The 21,241-nt window shown below is 34.7% G+C and overlaps 1 protein-coding gene and 1 long non-coding RNA gene across 8 annotated transcripts in view; both read left to right on the top strand.

Moving 5' to 3' along the window:
- LOC148226570 (xaa-Pro aminopeptidase 1) overlaps positions 1-21,241 on the top strand; it is a 43,791-nt gene that overhangs the window by 19,529 nt on the left and 3,021 nt on the right. For 4 of the 7 annotated variants that reach the window (XM_088203977.1, XM_088203976.1, XM_088203974.1 and 1 more), the window contains exons 2-4: positions 20,425-20,615; positions 20,720-20,936; positions 21,004-21,208. In XM_088203977.1, the coding sequence (XP_088060103.1) occupies positions 20,602-20,615; positions 20,720-20,936; positions 21,004-21,208 (436 nt within the window). In that variant the 5' untranslated portion in view covers positions 20,425-20,601. The remainder of the gene's footprint in view (positions 1-20,424; positions 20,616-20,719; positions 20,937-21,003; positions 21,209-21,241) is intronic. The other 3 variants (XM_088203971.1, XM_088203973.1, XM_088203972.1) reach the window with 1 other exon arrangement.
- Positions 10,856-11,170, top strand: LOC148226571 (uncharacterized). Its single transcript, XR_015812272.1, has 2 exons — positions 10,856-10,941; positions 11,007-11,170. It is a non-coding gene; the product is annotated as an uncharacterized LOC148226571 (long non-coding RNA).

Genomic DNA, 21,241 nt, shown 5'->3' on the forward strand with positions numbered 1-21,241 from the left:
ACAACTTCATCCAAGAAACACTTAACATGTAGTCCAACATTGCATTTTATGCATCTGATAGGGGAATGTTTATGGCAAAGCCCACATCATGTTCGGTTACTTTGTTCTATAACCAAATGATCTTTACCATCATATATATTAATGGCAAAATTGTAATTTTCAATGACTTTTTCATACATTTCGGGCGGACTCTCGGCTATAACATGACGGATATTGGTTTTTAGGTGCTCCACGCCTCGGATTTGTCAGCGTAGACGTGACTCTTAACGTAACCCCACAAATAAAAATCCAACGACGTTATATCGCATGATCTTGGGAGCCAGTTGTGATATAATGCAACTGGGAACTTTTCACGTAAAACATCCAACATTGCACTCGATGTGTGGCAAGTTGCACCTTGTTGAAACGGCATGTCTTCCGCATCAATTTTTTCGATTTCGTGCCAAAAATAATCGGTTATCATGCGCCTCTTTGACTGTTACAATTCGACCTTCATCGTTTTCAAAAAAGTAAGGCCCAATAACGCCTCATGGCTACAATGCACACCAAACAGTTACTTTTTGGGCATGTAATGCTCTCTTGTGAATTACATAAGGTTTTTACTTGCCCCATATGCGGCAATTTTGCCGCATATGTGGAAGTTAATCCTGAAAAATCAGTATTAACTTCCTGGTGCTTTACCGCATAATCTGCAAAAATTCTTTGATGTTCATGCTCTCTGAGCTTCAGTTTTTGTGTTATCTGAATTTTATACGGGTGTAGGAGCTAGACCAGCTGCAAAGTGTGCTAAAAGGAGCCATATTAAAGCCCAAAAGCTGTGAACGCCGACGAATTGACAATTCCAGTTCTTCGACCACATTTTCACTTACAGCAGCAATATTCTCGGCTGAACTTACCTTAACTTCAACGCTTATATTGTCTTTAAAAAAAATACTATGCAGTCAATTGTTCGCTCAGTAGGACCATGAAATTGACTATAATCTTCCTGTAAATTTCTATACATAGTTCGCACAGAATTGTCATTTCTGTACAACCATTGAACAATTTTAACGCGTTGAGTGGTGGTTAAGCGATCCATTTCATAAATGTGGTGTTGCAAACTAACATTTCACACTTTGAACTCGCGTGATTATTGACAGCTGTCTGATTTACAATGCTACCAACATAAGAAACTTGAATTGAATCAACCTATACATAGATTTAATACTAGAAATATAAATAATTTAAGGATAGATAGGTAGAAACAAGTATGACCAGGGAAATATTGTATGGAGGTGTGAATTTGTATAATAATATTTCTAGGACAAACCGCAAAAATAAAAATGTAGCGGGTTTCCTCAATGGAATACAGAAACACATTTGTGCATTAAGAAAAAAAAATTATGTTCTGTTTATGTTTATGTTATATTTTATAAAAAAAAATATAACATTAAACGAGTATAAAAAATATAATATTAATATCGAATAAGTAAAAAAAGTATTTTAGATAACCAGAGTAGAAAGTTTTTGGTGGTTTTGAGAATACAATAACACCGATGCACAAGTGCATAAACAGGTGCCGTTCGTGCGATACAAAATGGCAACGTGCATGGGTTGCAACAGCACCGCATATCCTTTATGCATGAAAAAAGCGGCAACGCCAAGAATTTGACAAATGCGACGGATGCGCTCGCGCTCTTCGCCGTTCGTTCATGTACTCCTAGTAAAACAAATTCAAGTAAGGCATACCCTTTAGGCACCGCATTCTTCTAATCGCATTCTTGGCACATTTTCCTTTTCGACATCCGTTGCTGTCACAAAAAAAACTTTGTTTTTATTTAATAATTACCATCAAAATAATTGTTATTAGCTAAGCCTAAAAATTTGTTCGATATAAAAATATTCGTCACGGTGAATTTAGTATTAGTAGTGCAGACGTGTATCTTATAACATATTTCTGATTACCATTAATAAATATAAAATGTACATATTTCCTTAGCGACACCAGATTGTGGGTCATACGTCATATGACCTTGTAAAACTGCTCATTTTACAGATCTTGATAAAAAATATAAAAGTAGAGGTAAAATTATTTTTTTATTCTGTGGAGATAAATAACCAAACAAAAACATATATCTTATACAATTTCTCTGAACAAGGCTATCTATAAATATAGAAGCATTTATTATGCAGGTAAAGAAATACCTTGTAGAGGCAGACGGTTCACCCTCCTAGTAAATAGTAATATATAGATACCTATCAATGTATGTATCATCTAAAACAGGGATAGACAACATTTTAAGTCTCGCTGGCTACATTTCACTTTTAGTGTTAGTCGAATGTACTGTATAACATTAAAATAAGTACATACTTACATATAATAAATATTTTATGCCTAAAGAAAAAGTTCAAGCTCATTTAGCTGTGTGCGTTTATTTGTATAATTAGAATGGTTTTATAATTTGTGCATGTCTGTTCTCATCGTAGTCTCATCAAAGATCGAGTAGCACTCTAGTAGATTCGGAATGACTGTTTATTGGAGCACATCGGACGGTCAAAGGTTTTCCTTAGTCTTCCTATGGTCATCTTGTTCATTTTAGCATAGCTCCGCTTGGTGTGATTTCCACTAAGCTCTCTTTATACTAATATTCTGATGGAAATACCTGACGGAATTGTTGTGGCCCTTCCAGTCCTTGATCCTCTGACAAAACTTGATAATTCGGGGCGGAACCAGACTCTTTGAGTTTACCTAAAACAGATCTTATCAGACTTTTTGACGTGTTTAACAATAGATTCGAAATTTGCAAATCACATTAGCTACGTAGTTCAATTCAGAGTGCGGTACCTACCGAAGATATTCAGTCCTTATTTTTTTAAGGTCCAATGATTTTAGTGCACTTGATACCGTTATTGTATGTAATAATAGATACGAATAACTGCTTTATAACAGTTTCAATTCATTTCGATGCAACAATTGTTGTTGGTCCAAACAGCTGTACACCCAAATTATTTTTATAGTTTACTTATAAAGTTATAAACGCAGTGATATATGTGCGAAAAAGACGGAAAAGCGATTTATCGCCCTTGATTACATCGCATATTTGAGAAGCAAATACGTAGAATTTTATTTTTTCAATATGCATTTAACATCTAATACATAGTTGATAATTTATTATATTTTTTATATTACATGTCTATACGTGAAATTTTATCATAAAATAGACTTGCTCAAAGTGATAAATAGTCAACAGAGATATATTATATAAAAATAAAATATAAATTATAAACATGTATTTTTAAATATGAAATCTGATATCCTTGACTTGACAGATTTCCTTAATGCGTCATGATGGCCTTTTTACAAAATAGTTCAAACATTTCATACATATACTTCACTTATATGTATATGTACATGTAGACAATTGAGATTTATTGTTCGATATTTCGTTAGAGACCTGACATAATCTTGAGCTAAAAGTAAGTTTCTTTCGATACCTCTGACCTATATTATATAACGTCGAGTAAAACCATTCAATTTTAATGCTTCTTTCAATTTATTATATTTGTCAGTAAGTTTTTTTGCCCTATGGAATAGGCAGACTGACACTGAAATTAACGTAAGTGAACAATAATAAGATTCAGAATTTAGCTATTTGTATATTGCTATTGTCTACTCTAGCAACATTAAGTTTCAAAAGTAAATTTATTTATTTCGTGTTAATTATTTAAAAAAATATAAGGAGAAATCCAATTGATGTATGCCGCGTGAGTATTCATATCATGCATTGAATTTTTTTGATGTTGCGTTTATGACTTCTTTTTCAATAGATATGTTTCGTAAGAAATATATTTAAAACACTAAAGAATGACTATAGCTTTTACAGCCAATGATATTATATAATAGTGTCTAGATGACTCATATTTAATATAATAATTTGGAGTGCCGAATGAAGTGATAATGTCAGTCATCAATAGTGTCATCTTAGGGGTGGATGTCCACCAGAAATAATTGTATTGTCTGTTGCTATGAATGAGTCTTACATAGACACATAATTTTTACATAAAAAACAGAATTTGCAATATTAAACTTATATATGACCTAAACCTAATGAAAGTTGTGAAACTATAGTTATATAGCATATACTTTCACTTGGGCTTATATCAGTTAAATTATATTTTCGCTGATGATCCAACTTCAGTTTCCGAACTTATTTTAAATAAAACAAACCAATTTAAGGATAGCTACGGGTTTTTTTATTAATCGAACATTTTATGTTTTTATTAATTATGAAAAATAATATCAATTAAATGTCACTCTCTAGACCTTTTGCAGCAGCCGATTTTTTTCAGGCGGTATCTCGGCTATTACTTGGCGGATGCTGGTTTTTAGGTGCTCCAACGTTTCGGGCTGGTCGGTGTAAACACAACTCTTTGCATAACCCCAGAAAAACATCCAACGGTGCTAAATCGCATAATCTTGGCGGATAGTTGACGTCACTAAAACATGAAATAATGTGACCTGGGAGCTTTTCACGCAAAACTTCCAAGCCCGGCAAGTTTCGCCATTTTATTGGAACCACGTGTCTTCCATATCAATATATTCGACATCGTGCCAAAAATAACGGTTATCATGCGCCTCATTGACTGGTACAGTCTGACCTTCATTGTTTACAAAAAGTAAGGCGCAATGACGCCACCCAACCACAATACGCACCAAACAGTTCTCGTCTGAATAGGTACCACGATGATACATAAACCTTACCCTATCTTAAAAAATACTACGCAGTGAATTGTTCGCTCAGTATAATGATGAAATTGACCGTAATCTTCACGTAAATTTCTATACAGTTCGTACAGAATTGTTATTTCTGTACAACTATTGAACAATTTTATCACGTTTAATGGCGGTTAAGCGATCCATTTCGTAATATTTCGTATGTGTTGTTGCAAACTAACATTTGACACTTTGAACAAGCGTGATTATTGACATTTGTCGAATTTACAGTACTGCCAGCATAGAAAACTTGAATTGGATCACAATCTACCGTTGAAAATGTATTCGGATATGTTTTACTGAAACGTCAGTGAAAATATAACTTCATCAGTAATATACATTAACCACTAAAATTTGTTAGTAGTACGTATTCCACGTGAACTTTAAGAAGCACTGACCTTATAAATTAATGTAATAAATAAAATCTACATACTCTCATTCAATTTAATTATTCACAAAATATATGAATGCCCATCTATAAAAGGTATAGAACCACTTGCGACCCGATAGCGCACGGCCCCCTCCGTTCGAGTTCATCGACGCGAGAGCTAGCCCTCTCCGTCTCTGCGGCCCTAACGACAACGCGAAACCATGGCCATAGAGCACCGCTTCGGAACGCCGCACAGAGCTTTCGCTTTCGCCGCTCGTCGCTTTGCTTTCCACATGCGCTCCTGATCCTTTGCCAGCGCTGATTTCCAATAACGAGGCATCCACCCCCCTTTTTTCAGGCGACGCGCGGTGGGCGACCGAAATTCGTTTCGGCGGTTCGAAACCTTTCTCGCACACTCTGCTATCCTGTGCCTCCTGTAGTCTAATTACGCATATCATTATCATGCGCAGCGGCGGATGGCCTTGGCCTCGATTGTTTTCGAACGTTTTTGATTATTTATTTATTAAATATAACCAAGATAATACGCGCGAATAAATATTTATGTTTTTTTTAACAACATAAATTATTAAATTATAAAATGAAATTTAATTTTAAAATAATATTATTCGCTCGGATTTTACGCCCATTCCATACGATGGCGCAGTGCCGTGTGACGTATCGAACATCGAGGGGCTGCTCTCGTAAAAATGGACATTCGGTGCATGCGCTCCACGCGTATCGGTTCATTCAAGTTTACCTGGAAACGCTAGACTGGGGGATATCGGGATATTGATTTCCGGTCACAAAGCCTCCTGCACTTTGCTGCGGTCCTAACGTTTTCCGAACGGTTCAACATCTTCGGCAATCGCCGATAGCTTCCCAATATGTACCACCAATACAACACATATATACTCAATGCATATTCTACGCAACATACTCCCAATGCACAGAAGTATATAATATATTCATTAAAAAAATTAATATCGAACGTTCCAATTTCAAAACGTCGTATAAAACAATATGAATTATGCGAGTTTGTATCTAAAACCATTGTTCATAAAGGCTTTATTCGTATTCGCGACTGTAATATTTGTATTATTATGACTTAATTAAGAGAGACATTGAAAGGTTATGCTAGTTTCTTTGATTTGGGAGCTAAAAAAGACATCCAAATTTAATTTGAGTATAATAATAGGACGCGTAGTATAATTTAAATTCGGGGACAAAATTTCAGCTTTTTCTAAGGGAGCCAAACGCTGACCAGGCAGTGATCTTTTTTTTAATATTTCAACTGTATAATATTTCAATAAATGACGTGCATTTTTATCGCCAAATTCAACGGGGGGATTACCCCACCTCCCCCCAAATCACGTCTCTGTTTAAAATCCACGTCAAAAGTAATAAATACGCTCGGTTTTCTAGCGCTCATATTCGGAATTCTTATAACAATAAGTGACAATCGAATGAAGCATATCTAAACCAAATTTTGCTCAATAGAACACAATAAAAAGTATCTCTTCTCAGAAGTAAAAAATCCACGTCAAAAGCAATAAATCGTGCCGTCGTCGTCCCAGTAGTGTTCATATTAAGTCTTTTTATAACAAATAAAGCACATCTAAACCGAATTTTGACCAATAGGAGAGCGCAAAATACAATTATCCCTTTTTATCTATATATCATAAATAATCTAAGATTATTTTTGATAAACATCATCGATAAATTATTTAAATGCAATTGAGTTATCGAATTCCGTAAATATTTTTTTTACTTTTTTAATACAGAAATCCCTCAGAATGCCCCCATCCCCTTTCAAATGACGCCACTGTTTAGTATTCACGTCAAAAGCAATAAATTAGTGTCGTAGTCGTCGCAGTAGAAAAGCTCGGTTATCTAGTGTTCATATTAAGTCATTTTATAACAAATAAAGCACATCTAAGCCGAATTTTGACCAATAGTAGAGGGCAAAAGACAATTATCCCTTCTCCGAAGTCAAAAATCCAAGTCAAAGGCAATAAAATCGTGTCGTCACCGGCGCAGTGGGAACGCTCGGTAACGAGCGTTCCGACAGCGCCGACACGATTATTTTTCTTTTGACGTGAATTTTTTACTTCTGAGGAGTGATAGTTGTTTTTGCGCAAAATTATGTTTGAATACACTTTGACCAACACCTTATATCAATAAGTCCGTAGTAATATTGGTAAGGTTTGCTATGATATTTTTACAACAGTCTAATATCGAAGTGCAGACAAATTATAGAGCAATTATTCTTTTCCAGAACTCAAAAACATATTTAAATAATATTTTCGGGATAGATTCGATACCATTTTTTTATATTATATTTGAGGGATAACCTGAAAATTTCTGGATTAGAATCAGGGACATCATTTCAACTTTTTCCAGAAAGGGGCAAAAGTTGGCAAGTCAGTGGTCGTTTTTTTTTATATTTCGATTTTATTAAAAATGCATTTTTCTGGCCAAATTCAAGAGTTGGCAAATACCTCCATCTGTCCCCTCCCCTGTTAAGTTTGTCTCAATGTTTTTTAAAATACGTGGTTTATATATAAATTATTTATGTAAAACATAGTATATATTTAGTACATATGCAATATAACCATATAATAATAACTGCTTATCATCTAACGTCAGTAAAAATCTTTGAAAACCAGCTTTCAAATAATTTCGTCCATTTCTTCGTAATAATCGACAGCTTTTAGGATTCAAAAGCTCACAGCGAAACTGGGACAAAATGTATTATCTGTGTTTGTAGAAGTTTCGACAACCGTACTTTAAGAACAACATATACATACTGCTCTTTGTTTCTAAACGATGTTTACTGACTCATAAAAAGACAAGACCAGTTTAAAATTGTGTCAAGTTTAAAGACAACAAATCAAGTCTTTGTCCTGAAAGAGCAAGCCTAATATAATATTTAGTGTAAATGTAAACACTTTTAAAGCTCATTATTTTAATATCATAGTATTTTTTATCTGTCAAATATTGTCATGAATGTCATCGTGTGAAGTTATTCAATAATAATTTTATTAAGCTTAGCAGTCGTAGCGCACAACCAATACAAAGGCACGTCGGATAGTAGGGGAGTGGATATATAGCGCCGACAGGATATTGATTTTGTGATGCAATTGCGAGGTGTTAGACTATCACCGCCCACTGCTGCTATCCGGCTTAAAGACGTCGCTATTTCCGGTTATTCCGACGCCCACGCGTCCTGAAAGGTCACAACCTTGGCCGAGATCCTTTTCAGGATCCGGAACACGTGGAATATGACCCTTTCCTGACGATTCTTGCCTTGAATATTTTCACAAAAAAACAGTACAAAATCCAAATTTGTTTAATTTTTAAATTATAATTATAAAATGGACGTGTTTAAATATATGTTTATATATTTATATGTTTCTTAATGCGCCAAAGGGGCGGTAGGAGGAAAGCGTCGCGATGCCATATACCCAACAGCAACTATGATGTCCTGGTCGTTTATAACGCTTTCTTTGTTCGCCAAAGCGTCCGTTAGTAGGCAACTCTCTTGCGCGCTCAGTCGACCGCTCTTGGGGGAGAGTTTATACCACCCTCAATCTCGAAGGGGTGTATTGCTAGCCATGTTCACCCCTTCGCTGTCATGCAGCCCTGGTTGCAAACCGAGTTTTTCCGTTAACTTTCACAGCGCCACAAGGAAATTTTCCAAAGAAAAGAAAGCCTTTTCCAAAAGAAGGTTCAACTTTCTCGATTACGCCTTTCGAAAAGTCTAAAGAAAACTACTGTATGAGCATATCGATTCTTCAAGTACGAGCACGACGCTCACTTCGAGCTTCGAACAAACATTTCTCCCTTTTACCGAGTAAGATACTCAAACAAAAAAATATTATATACAGTTAAAGTGTTAAATTAATTATTTTTATTAAAGTATACAGTATGAGGTTTAATTAAAGCTTACAATGCTAAATTTCGTGTATACTTTCTCTAGATAATGTATGCATCGTCTATGCTTTAACTAGTGAGTGAGTGAGTGAACTCTCCGACGAGCGTGTTATTCATGTTATTCTGTTATTTATTACATGAAATATTATTCATTATATGAAATATGTATTTACTCAATTATTAAATGCATTTTTCTATCTATTCGAGCTGAATTTTATAACTAATAGCAGAAGATATTCTATAATGATTTAGACCATTGGATTTGAGACATCGATGGTAATTATACAGAACAGCTTTTTCAGTTGTAAACTGTATGATTTCATTAAAATAATTGGGGTTGTTTTTTTTATTAAATACAAAATAACTTATCTTTTTGGTTATTAAAACACGTGTGCGAATATTTCATTCCATTTATATTATTTAAAAAATAATGTTTTAAGCTTCGAGTAAAAAGAATACCGATACTCTGTTTTCCTTTTATACGCGCAACACGCGCGTTCAGGGTTGCTACTTTCACTCAATCGTAGACAATAAAATTTAATATGAAATATTAAGTGTTTATTTAAACCGATTTCATTATCTTTTAAGTTTTATACATATACAATGTTAGTAATAATTAAATACTTCGTTATAAGAGAGTAAAAAATACTTTTACAATTGAAAATAATATCTATTATATAACATTTTTTTAATATTTAAATAACTAATACATAATAAAAAGTTTTTATGTCCTTACTTTTTTATGGAGCTACATCATAGATAGCGAATCAGAACGAATGAACTTATCCGAAATATATTTTTAGAATTAGTTCATTGGTCGCAATAACTACTATCAAGAGTTCCGACACAATAGAAATAATATAAAAAAAAAAACATTTTTCTATAAAAAAATTTCAATCGTTTTAAAAAATATTGGTGGCCCTAGTGGTGATATTTGTTAAGCGAACTCTGAGGATATGGTTTTTAAAATTTTGACATTCCAGTAAGATCTACTTGAAGATTCTAGTCTTTAATTTGATTGATATACTTCATTCGTGTAACAAAGACAAAGCATACACGCAATATTGAATCTTTTTACCCCAGTTCTTGAATGACATGACGGTAAGTTGGTCGTCTCAAGTAGCTGGTGTGGACTTGCGATTAAAACTTATGTCTGTCTCTGATCATTCGACTTCGAATATATATCGAATCTTGATTGAACGTGCTGAGATTTAGGCCGTGCTAAAACTCTCTCAACTTGCCGGGCAACAGCTTGTTAAATGTCAAAACGTGTCATTTAATTCGATATAGAAAGCTGGTAAGTGGCAACCCTGTCGGATGCGTCATGCGCAGTGAGTGCGTTGTAAACGCAACCGCGCGCTCCCGCGCCAGTCAAGAACGCTACACCTCCTCTGCCTTCTGCTTCTCGGCTAGACAAAGTCATTGAGAGTGACACGTCCATTCTTCTTCGCCTTTGATGAACCTCTCCGTTCATTTACGCGTCGGGCGACGCACCTATCCGTCCATTGTTCGCTTCGCCCACGTGTCGTATAACCCTTTGGGTATGATAAGTCTCCCACAAGTTACTAGGGCGCCATGCGGCTCCGGCGGTCTTTTCTCCTCGGTTCGTTCGTTCGTTCCTCTTCTTCTTCTTCTTCGAAGGGCTTTCCGATTATGTTTATTTATAGATGAACACGAATCACCAGAAGAGCATCCGCGAACAGGAGGTGGAAAGGGCGCGCTAGGGCTTCGCAAAAAAAGTAGGCGGACCTCGAAAAGCGTTCGAGCAAAATGCAGGTAATAAATCATACGATTCCCCTCAAGGCTCCCAAGGGTGCACTGTTGCCGTCTGAAGTAGCAGAAACATATGAAAGGGAAGAGCTGGTCGAAGGCTTCGACGAAACCGGTACGAATATACCTGTTCCGCGGACAATATTACGAACAAAAATAATAAAGGTTCTCTTTCCGTAGCATTTCGTAGGGGCGACACAAAAATGCATTGACCGAATTCTTAATCATCGCTGCGAAGAACCAGTATCTTCTCTATTTATAGAATTTGTGTGTATTTTATTTTTATTGCAACATTTATTAATTTGGAGCTTTTGACGAATAAACTTGTATAACGCCAGATAAAATATATTTATATATAACTGTATTCTAAGCGAAAATAGTATAATTTTGCATAAAATTGAATATGGGATAAATGTTTTATTATGCATAACTTTGAATCAGTAGCGTAGCTATAGCGGGAGCAGGGGGGGGGAGACGTCCCGGGCGCCACTTGCTTGGGGGCAGCACTTTTGCGATGGAAGGACCGTTCGTATAATGTGGTTCTTAATCTGAATGTGCAAAAAATGGTTCGGTGATTTTTCCGGACACTAATTATTCTGGACAAAAATATATTTTTAATATTTTATTTAAAAAAAAATGTTGATTCTTAAACTACCGAGTTCAATGTAGCTATCAACTTTAAATAAATCGAAGGAATCAATAGTTTTACTTCGTGAAAAAACGCAAAAAACTGACGATCTCGAACTCGTCTTAATTACTTTTTTCCATTATTCAAAACGCCATTTTTGCCTAAATCCGTTCAAAGGAATATTAATAAAATATAATAGTAGTGACATGTAATAAAATTAATCTCTTACTTAAATGACCTATTTCCATTACTATATAGTTTTACGTTACTTTTATGAAAGTAATCTTTTATTGTTATATTATTTCAAGTAAAATATCATACATTTAACAATAAGCAACATGTAAAATTATAAAATGAATAGTTTCGTCGGATTATGATGTATTTCAATATATCAATAAAAATGTGAAATTATTATGAAGCAAATTAATACATCAGTAACAAAATTATAGTGTTAGTTCTTAAAATTGATGATATAGAACTTGAAATAATAAAATAATCGGTTAAGTGTTTGTAAAAAATGCTTTTATTGCGAGTGAAACTAGCCCTTTTTATGACGATATAAGTTAATCCTTCCGTCCAATTATAGATAGATGAGTGGTTCAGTTGACGAACCCGACAATCCCTTCAGCTATCAAGTAGTATTCCTGTCAATGTAATCCCTACTTTGTACTAATTACTCCTTACATGTGATTTTGCAAAAATCTTTCCCAAATTGATTTTCAGAGCACATTATCCTAACAATGAATCGTATTTTTTCAACAAATGGACTAAATTCTAATAAAATCTCATTTAATATGTGAAGGGTATGTAACATAGCTGGGGTCAAAAGGTTTCGCATGCCCCGGAAAGTTTTGACATATTAAAGGCATGCATTAAGTTACAGATTTTGTATTAGATAATTGTATGGAAGAAAGTATCGCCCCAGGTGGCAAAAAACTGTTTTTAAAAAAGGAATATATAACAATACATTGAATATAGGAATTATTCTTATTATTATATAATATTATATTATTATTATGTTACATATGTTACATATAATAAAACAAACATTTTCTTAACTATCAATATGTTATTACGGTAACGAGCGTTCCCACTGCGACGGCGACGACTCGATTTTATTGCTTTTGACGTGGATTTTTTAATTTGAGAAGGGGTAATTTTTTTTGCGCTCTCCTATTGGGTAAAATTCGGATTAGATGTGCTTTATTCGATTTTCACTCGTAATATTGTTATAAAAAGTCTTAATATAAACGCTTTATAATCGAGCGTTTTCACCGCGATGGCACGATTTTATTGCTTTTGGCCCGGAATGGAAATTCACTATATGGCAACACTGAGCAGCGAAAAAAATACGACTAATTATCAGATAAATATTATGAGTAGATATTTTTAATGCCCAATTAAAATATTTTGCATAAAATATCATTTTAGAAAATATGTACCTATTATTATTTATTAAAAAAATATATTACGATGCTAAAAAATATATAAAACGCCATTTTCGTCATGAGATCCGGAATCATTGCTTTCCCAGGGCCCGGGTTGGCTCTAGGCGGCCCTGCACATAAGTGGTAACTGATTTGGCTGTACTATTTCAAGAGGACTACAGATTCCATCGGCATATAGAAAACATCAAAGTCTCAAATAATATGAGATTTGCCTTTAATTGAGGAGCTCGAGGTAACTGTGTACCTTGTATGATCACCTAGTGCGCAGTAAGCTTGTGTATGCTTCTCTAGTCTGATTTCCAAATAATGCAACCGACTCACTTTTAATTGAAAAGATCAAAAAAATGTTTCTCAGAAAATAAAAATATTATCCATTTTTATTTCTCATAAAATTCATAAGATATGCTAAGATATCTCGAGTCGCGTCGACGAATGTACTTGGGAAAGCAATTTTTCAAGCTGCTGGTAGGTAAAAAATGTGAATACACAAAATTCATGTCTGGAGATTCTAGAAGAACTTGGTTTTTGAGTGCCACCTAATTATCAGGGCTTAGTGATTTTTCCGGACACTAATTTTGCGGACAGGATCTTTCTAGACACTAACTTTTCTGGACAGGAATTTTGCAGACAATGATTATTCTGGACAAAAAAATATTTTTAATATTATATAAAAAAAATAAGGTAAACATTTGAATTTTAAATTATTTTACATTCCGGTATTTAAGTTAGAAGTTTGTTGACTAGTGTTGTTTTGTTGATCTGCCAGCTTTTATTAGTATTAGGATTTTTTCGGACAGATTTTTGTGGACAGGATCTTTCCGGACAGGATTTTTGTGGACATTGATTGTTTCGGATATCGATTATTCCGGACAAAAAAATATTTTAAATATTTAAAAAAAAATAATAAGATTATTGATTTTTAACTATCGTGTTCAATGCAGCTGTCAACTTTAATTAAATCCAAGGAATCAATATTTTTACTTCGCGAAGAAACATTTTATAGATTTTTCAACAATCCAAATGTTTACCTTAATTTTTTTATATAATTCTATATATGTATTAAAACATTTTTTTGTCCGGAATAATCTATGTCCGATATAATCAATGTCCGTAAAAATCTTGTCCGCAAAAATCTGTCCGGAATAATCTTGTCCGGAAAAATCACCAAACCATTGCTAGTATTGATCTTTATTTAATTTTCCTTTATTGTGTACATATACATACATATGTATTTTATGTTTATATGTGTTGTTTTTTTTTTCTGTGCAGGGTGCATTGGCATAAAGCAGTTTTATCTTGCACATGTATTTTAAATAAATAAATAATTTAAATATCAACATGCATTCAAAATTCTTTTTTAAAATAATGAGGCTTTTTAAAATTTAATAGGTAAAATAAATAAATATGGTATAAGAAAAATTTACTTTCAATAAAAAAAAATAGAGCAAGGAATATCGAAAGATGAACTTATGTCACGAAACACTCGCTCCCTCTACTGCTATCCTGATATAGTTGTTTACATGGTTCATTGTTCGGCCGGTCAGTTCTGCGGCCGCTGGAAAAAGAACCCCCCACCCGCGTGCCTTTCGCTTTACTCGCGTGGGATGCGCCCCGCCCTTTTGCGCTCGGCTTCGTGGATCTCTCCTCGCCGCTCATGTTCGACTAATACAAAAAGGGGGCATTCTATTGTTCTCACGCACACGCACTTTTTTTTACTCTACAAAACTAATTTTCACGCAAAGTGCGCACAGAATCCAGGCACAGCCGAACATACTGTACGTAAACATGTGTGCGTGCGTTCCTCGCAAGGATCCTGTAAAAACACCCTCTCGCGTTATGCTGCCCTAGTGACGAAATTAAAGCGATTACATCACAATAACCAAACGGGCGCGCCAGGTAACAAAAACTATTTTTGTTTTACATTACTTACACTTTTGCTCTATTACATATTCCATGTTTTTTACATTCCTGGAAAAAATAATTTAAAAATAATTGTAAGTCTCGTCCAATCGAATTAATTAATTAATTCTTATATTAAAATGTAATATCTAAAATAGGTCCGAGTACTACCTGACACTCATAATGTCCTGGGAATTTTGACCTAGTGAAAATAATTGATCAAGGACTAAAACTCGGGCGAGAGGCAAAGGACGCTGCGTAAACCGTGCGTCAGCTTTATAATGCGTTATGGTGCCCTAATACTCCACAGGATATTTCATCCCTTTGGGACGCTCTCGAAGGACTCTTGCGTCATCAAAGGACCTTCTTTCCTTCCTTCGCAACGCTGTACTTCAAAATCAATACGGAAAGTCCTTTGCGTGTAGTTTGAGCACATCAGCACATGCCTGATCCTTGGCGCGTCGTATCCTCTCCGGTGCATGTATTCCTAGTAACTTTTCTACGTCATCTCGACAATTTCACACGTTCATTAATCAACCCTTTCACTCGGCGTCCTCGGTGCCGAGAGCGAGACAATCTCCAGCTCGGTGTCCTTTTATTGCTATAACACAAAAAGCAAGATGGCAGGCGGACACAGGCAGGCTCGGGCTCTTCGGAGAATATCCTCGCGGAACGTGCGATCCTGATACTTGTTGACGTCACGCCAACCGAAAGGTACACCCCATTCGAAGCCCCATCCGCCTAAAGAGACAGACAGATGAGGGCGTCCTTTTCAAAGCATAAAAGCACAAACATTCAATCGTGATATCCAAATATTATTTTTTGTTATTTTACTTTGTTGGGATTTTAAAGTTCAAATTAATATATATATATATATATATATATATTACAGAGAATATAACATGTGTACTAGTATAAATATAATTTGATTAAATCAGACAGTTAAAATCTACCAAACAATTGATTCACAATTTTACTGCTCAGTTTCAGTAAACAGATGATTTGATACGCGTATTTCTACATGATCAGAGATTCACAGAAATGTAACGACACGTCGTTTAAAATAAATTAAACCAAACCAAAATTAACCAAAACGATATAGCCTAATAACATTTCTTAAGCAATATTTAGTTTTAAAACTTTCAGAAAGTCAAGTTGGGTTTGGTTAATTCGTTTAGGTTAGATTTGGGTCTGAACTGCAAATGACGTTTCGCAACTGTCAAATTGAGTTATTAATTAAATTATATTTTGCTAGTAGAAATATATATTAACCGGTGAAAATATATTCCGATATGAAAATATATATAACCTTAGTATTTTATTCGCAATATTAAAAATCAGTGTTTTTAAACTGTTTTAAGCTGTAACTCTGGTTTCACGACTATTAAGTTTTGAAAGTTTGATTTGTGTACGTTTGGGGTGCGATAAAAAAGAACGACAAATTATCCTGCGATATTGTTATTGTCTTTTTCAAAGTAGTCCCTATCAGATAAACACAATACACTTATGTCAGCGTTTCTTCCAATTATGTAAAAAAGTTATTATAATATTTTAATATCTAATAAAAACCATTTTTGCCCTCTACTTTTGTTCTAAGATTTTTTGAACGAGTTAGAATTTAAAATTAAAAAAAAAATTTTTTTTTTACAATTTTAATTTTATTTTTATTTACATATATAAAAGTGTTTTTATGAAAATACAAATTTTCCTTTTTTTATTAATCGCCATTTTGTTTCAAAATGGCGGATCAGGCTAGAGTTTTACAAGATCTATTTTTAGAATACGTTTCATGTTTATATAAATAAATCTATAGCAGTTATCGTATTTTTTATGTTTTAAATAGCCGCCATTTTGATATAATAACGTGGGTTAGGCTATCAAAAAACTTATCTAAGATATTCAAAAGCTTTATGTCAATATGATTAAAACTACGACAGTATTTTATATTTTAAAAACCCTACCCAAATGACAAAACAATGTGAAAAAATCATTTTTTAATTTTCATTTCATTTTAATTTCTATTTTAAAACGTTTTTTACCACTTTACTTTTTCTTCTTACGTTAGTAATTAGGATTGAAGTTCTCTTTTGTGTCAATCAATATATTTTTAATTAGCCCAAAGGCGCTGAAGAAGTATGTTTTTCGGCCATCTCGCGACACTCAATAGCATAAGAAAATAATCTTGCTGCGTTTCTCCGCAGATACACAGCGGGTCCTTGGCTATATTAAGCCTGTACAGATATTCCCTAAAGGTATCATGTCTTATCAAAAAACTTCATGGTTCCCGGATCGCACTCCATCCGTTTGTGGTTCAATCTTCAAGCGATTGAAGAAAATAATAATTTTATGCTGGCAATCTAACTTGAATGCAATCACTTGAAACGCTGCACTGGATATTGTGCGATATTTGCAAGGACTATCATCGCAGTTCTGTCAGTGGCGTAGCTATGGTGGGGCGGAGGGGGCGGGCCGCCCCGGGCGGCACTTGCTTGGGGGCGGCATATTCGCGATGGAATCGTCTAGTGTGGTTCTTAACCCTGAATATACTAAAATTTATGTAAATCTACGAATAGTAAGTGCTTAACAACAATCAATTTAATATTTTTGAAAATGCTGATTTTATGACTCTGCAAAAAATGTATGGGGGGGGGGGACGGCAATTTTAAGGATTGCCCCAGGCGGCACATACCCTAGCTACGCCACTGAGTTCTGTCCTTGCAAATCATTACAATACGAATCTGCGGATTAACCGATCGTTCACACTACAACATGTATGATTTTATAAGAAGAATCGATTCATATTGATTTATTTGTGTATTACTTACTTACTTTGAATTATTCTATAATGCAATGAATTTCATGTAGTGATTTTTGTTAGAATAGTTAACCCTTCGTTTTATGGTATTGCAAAGTTATATGATTTTATTTTTATATGGCTTCATAAATTCCTTATGTTCATAATGTTGCATATACTGTTTGTACTGAAATAGTTTGAATTTTATTTTTCCTTATTATATAGAGTAATACTTAATATTTAATATTTTATTCGACGATAAAAAAAAATATAAAATGAAGGGTTAATAATTATAAATATTTTTTAATTACTAATTATTAATTTTAACTTTTTAAAATTGGATACGTTCAGTGATCAGTGTAATTATTAGCAATGTGACCTTAATTATTCACATCTGTGTATTTGCGAAAGCTCGTTTACTGCAACCGGTATGTCGGTCGGTGTCTACCTCCAAGGCGTGGCCTCGCTAACATCAGCCCCCAAGTGGCGGGTATTGATCGCAAGCGGCGGCCTTCACAAACAGCCCCATAGAGTCCTGTTCGCCTGGTAGATTCCCGCGTTGTTCGCTCCCGGTTACTTTGTTGCCCCTTCTGTCGCGCTCTCGCTCTTACCCGTAGTGCCTTTTCGCTCCCCATCGGCTCGCTCCGCCTATCGTTTCTCAGTTTGTTTATTTTTTATGCCAGTTTATTTGACGCTTGTGCAGATACATTTTTTCGATTTTCTATTATTTTTTCTTTCTACTAATGCTACTATAGAAAATAGAACGCGCGATGACATCATCCCGAGATTCCCGAGCGTGGACAAATATTTTTACGGAGCAATATTGCGTGGCTAGAAAAAATACACACGGCTGCGAAGTCGAAAGCAATTATAGGTCATGATAGGGACTGCAATAATACCGGGATTTCCGGTATTGAAAATTCCGGTATTAACATTATTATTATTTTAAATAATTGGTAATAAAACAATAAAAATGCTTTCATCCAGCACCGGTAATTACGTTTTGTAGAAATTTGTGACTTGTAGATTTTGAATTGTTTATTTATTACTTTACAATTAAATTACAACTTTACCTAGTTGTAATGTTTAGTATTTTGTAAAAAAATGTTTAGTTAATTGAGCTGCTGCAGTAGTATTTTTATTGAAATATAGTTACGTTTACATGTTATTACATAATGAATGTTCGGTGAACGGTGCACGAGGCAGCACCGGCCGTTGCTTATCCGTCAAAGTTTGCTAAGAGAATGTGCCGCCGTCACGTCAGTGTTACTATAGTGCCGCCAAATTTTAGCCATAATAAAACCTATATAAATGAGCCACCAGTATCCTTAAAGTATGTTTAGTCAGCTTATCTGATAGATATCCATTCATTCAATGTTAAACTAAATGCTAAAACGGGCTTGCAAATTTTGCAAAAAAATTAAGGATTCAAGAGTCGAAACACTTTCTTTGAGAATATTGAATGAAGGTGTAGCAACTATTGTGGTCTTTATGTTTTTTAAAAATATAATTAACAAGCAGGTAAAATTAGGCTTAAATTGCCGACATTTATGACCAATCAACTAATTATGCGTCTGACTATTTATGAATATTTCGTGTTTCAAACAATAAGAAGCGTTTAAACAATCTTCCTTACATTCAGGTACTTCTAAAAATACTTTATATGCTGATCTTTTATTGTGTTATCTACGAGAACCAATAAAAATCAAGGAGACGATGTGTGTAACAACCTTTTTGTCCCATTTATTTCTTCACTTTCATTCGCTCATCAATATAACTATAACTAACATTGTCGAAAAAATATTTTTTAAAATGTACGCGGAAAATTTATCATCTTTTGGAACAATAAGTCTGTGAAAATATCGTCTTTCATGTACCGCTTTTGGATGCCTCCTAAGTCTTTATATCGGGGGTCAGTCAGTAGTCAATTTTTTATTATTTTCACTTCATTAAGTTTCATAGTATTTCATTAAATGACATGCATTTTTCTGGGCAAATTCAAGGGGGTCTTTGTGTAGAATCCACGTCAAAAGCAATAAAAGCGTGCCGTCGCCATCGCAGTAGAAACGCTCGATTATCAAGCGTTCATATTAAGACTTTTTACAGCAATATTACGACTTACAATAAGTGATAATCGATTAAAGCATATCTAAACCAAATTTTGACCAATAGGAGAGCGCAAAAATAATTATCTCTTCTCAGAAGCCAAAATCCACGTCAAAAGCAATAAAATCGTTTCGACGCCCTCACATCGGGAACGCTCGTTATCGAGCGTTTTTACCCACGACACGATTTTATTGCTTTTGACGTGAATTTTTGACTTCTGAGAAGTGATAATTGTTACCTGCAAACCTCTAAAAACACTCTTTATTTCATTAAATGACATGCATTTTTTTGGCCAAATTCAACGGAGTTTAGAATTCATGTCAAAGGCAATAAAATCGTGACGTCGCCTTCGTAGTAGAAACGCTCGGTTCTCTAGTGTTCATATTTAAGATTTTTTATATCAATATTACGACTTATAATATGTGAGAATCACTAAACCGAATTTTGACCAATAGGAGAGCGCAAAAAACAATTATTCCTTCTCAGAAGTAAAAAATCCACGCCAAAATTAATAAAATCGTTCCGTCGCCGTTGCAGTGGAAACGCTTGTTACCAAGCGTTCCCACTGCAACTATTGGCCTACTGGGCTCCGATCCAAAATGCCAAATATTAACCAAAACCTAAATTAATGATTAATTATTAATATTTAGTACTAAGGATATGCACCGAAACAATAGCTAGAATACTTTAAGATAATTAGTGTGTGTGTATTATTTCTTTCAGATATACTTTTGTGTGGAAGAGCTACTGCAGTTTCTTCTCGTTGGCAATGCAGCGATGGAGTGGAGAATCCAACTTCGCGCAAAGACACGAGCGTCCAACTAGAAAAGCTTCGGAACGAGATGCGACAACCAATGTCTGTGCTAGGTGCACCCCTAGACGCTTACATCGTACCGTCTTATGACGAGCACCAAGTACGCTTTTTTCAATAAGTACTTGAGTACTTTTGCCAAATTTCAACATCATTCCTAATACAATTTGTGTATTCGATCATATTCAAAACAACTTAAAATGAAAGCTTTTTGCAGAGCGAAATACCAAGCTTGAGGGACAGGAGACTGCAGTACATCAGTGGATTTAGCGGTAGCGAAGGCTTAGCTGCAATTACTTTAACCGCAGCGGTGTTATGGACAGACGCGAGATATAGACATCAGGCTGACATGGAATTATCTTGCTCGTGGCTTTTGATGAAGCAGGAAGACCCTTCTACGCCTTCTTTGCCTCAGTGGCTGGGGGTAATTAATGAACATATTGCACATATTGGACGATAGCATAATAATATGAAAATAAAATTATTTTCAGAGCCAACTACCTAAGGGTTCAAGGGTAGGAGCCGATCCAAGGTTAGTGCCGCATCATCTATGGGAACAATGGGAGCAGGTTTTGGACAACGTGGGAATTCATTTGGCTCAAGTACCAAACAATTTAGTAGATTTAATCTGGAACCAAGACAATCGTCCGCCAGCATCGAAAGTCGCAATTTATGTACATCATAAAGAATTCTCTGGTACGAATTAACGCTTTTGTATTATATAAGTGA

This window comes from Plectrocnemia conspersa, unplaced genomic scaffold (genome assembly GCF_051122295.1).
Source record: "Plectrocnemia conspersa isolate PC_06_02 unplaced genomic scaffold, ASM5112229v1 ptg000014l, whole genome shotgun sequence".
Taxonomy (NCBI): Eukaryota; Metazoa; Arthropoda; class Insecta; order Trichoptera; family Polycentropodidae; genus Plectrocnemia; species Plectrocnemia conspersa.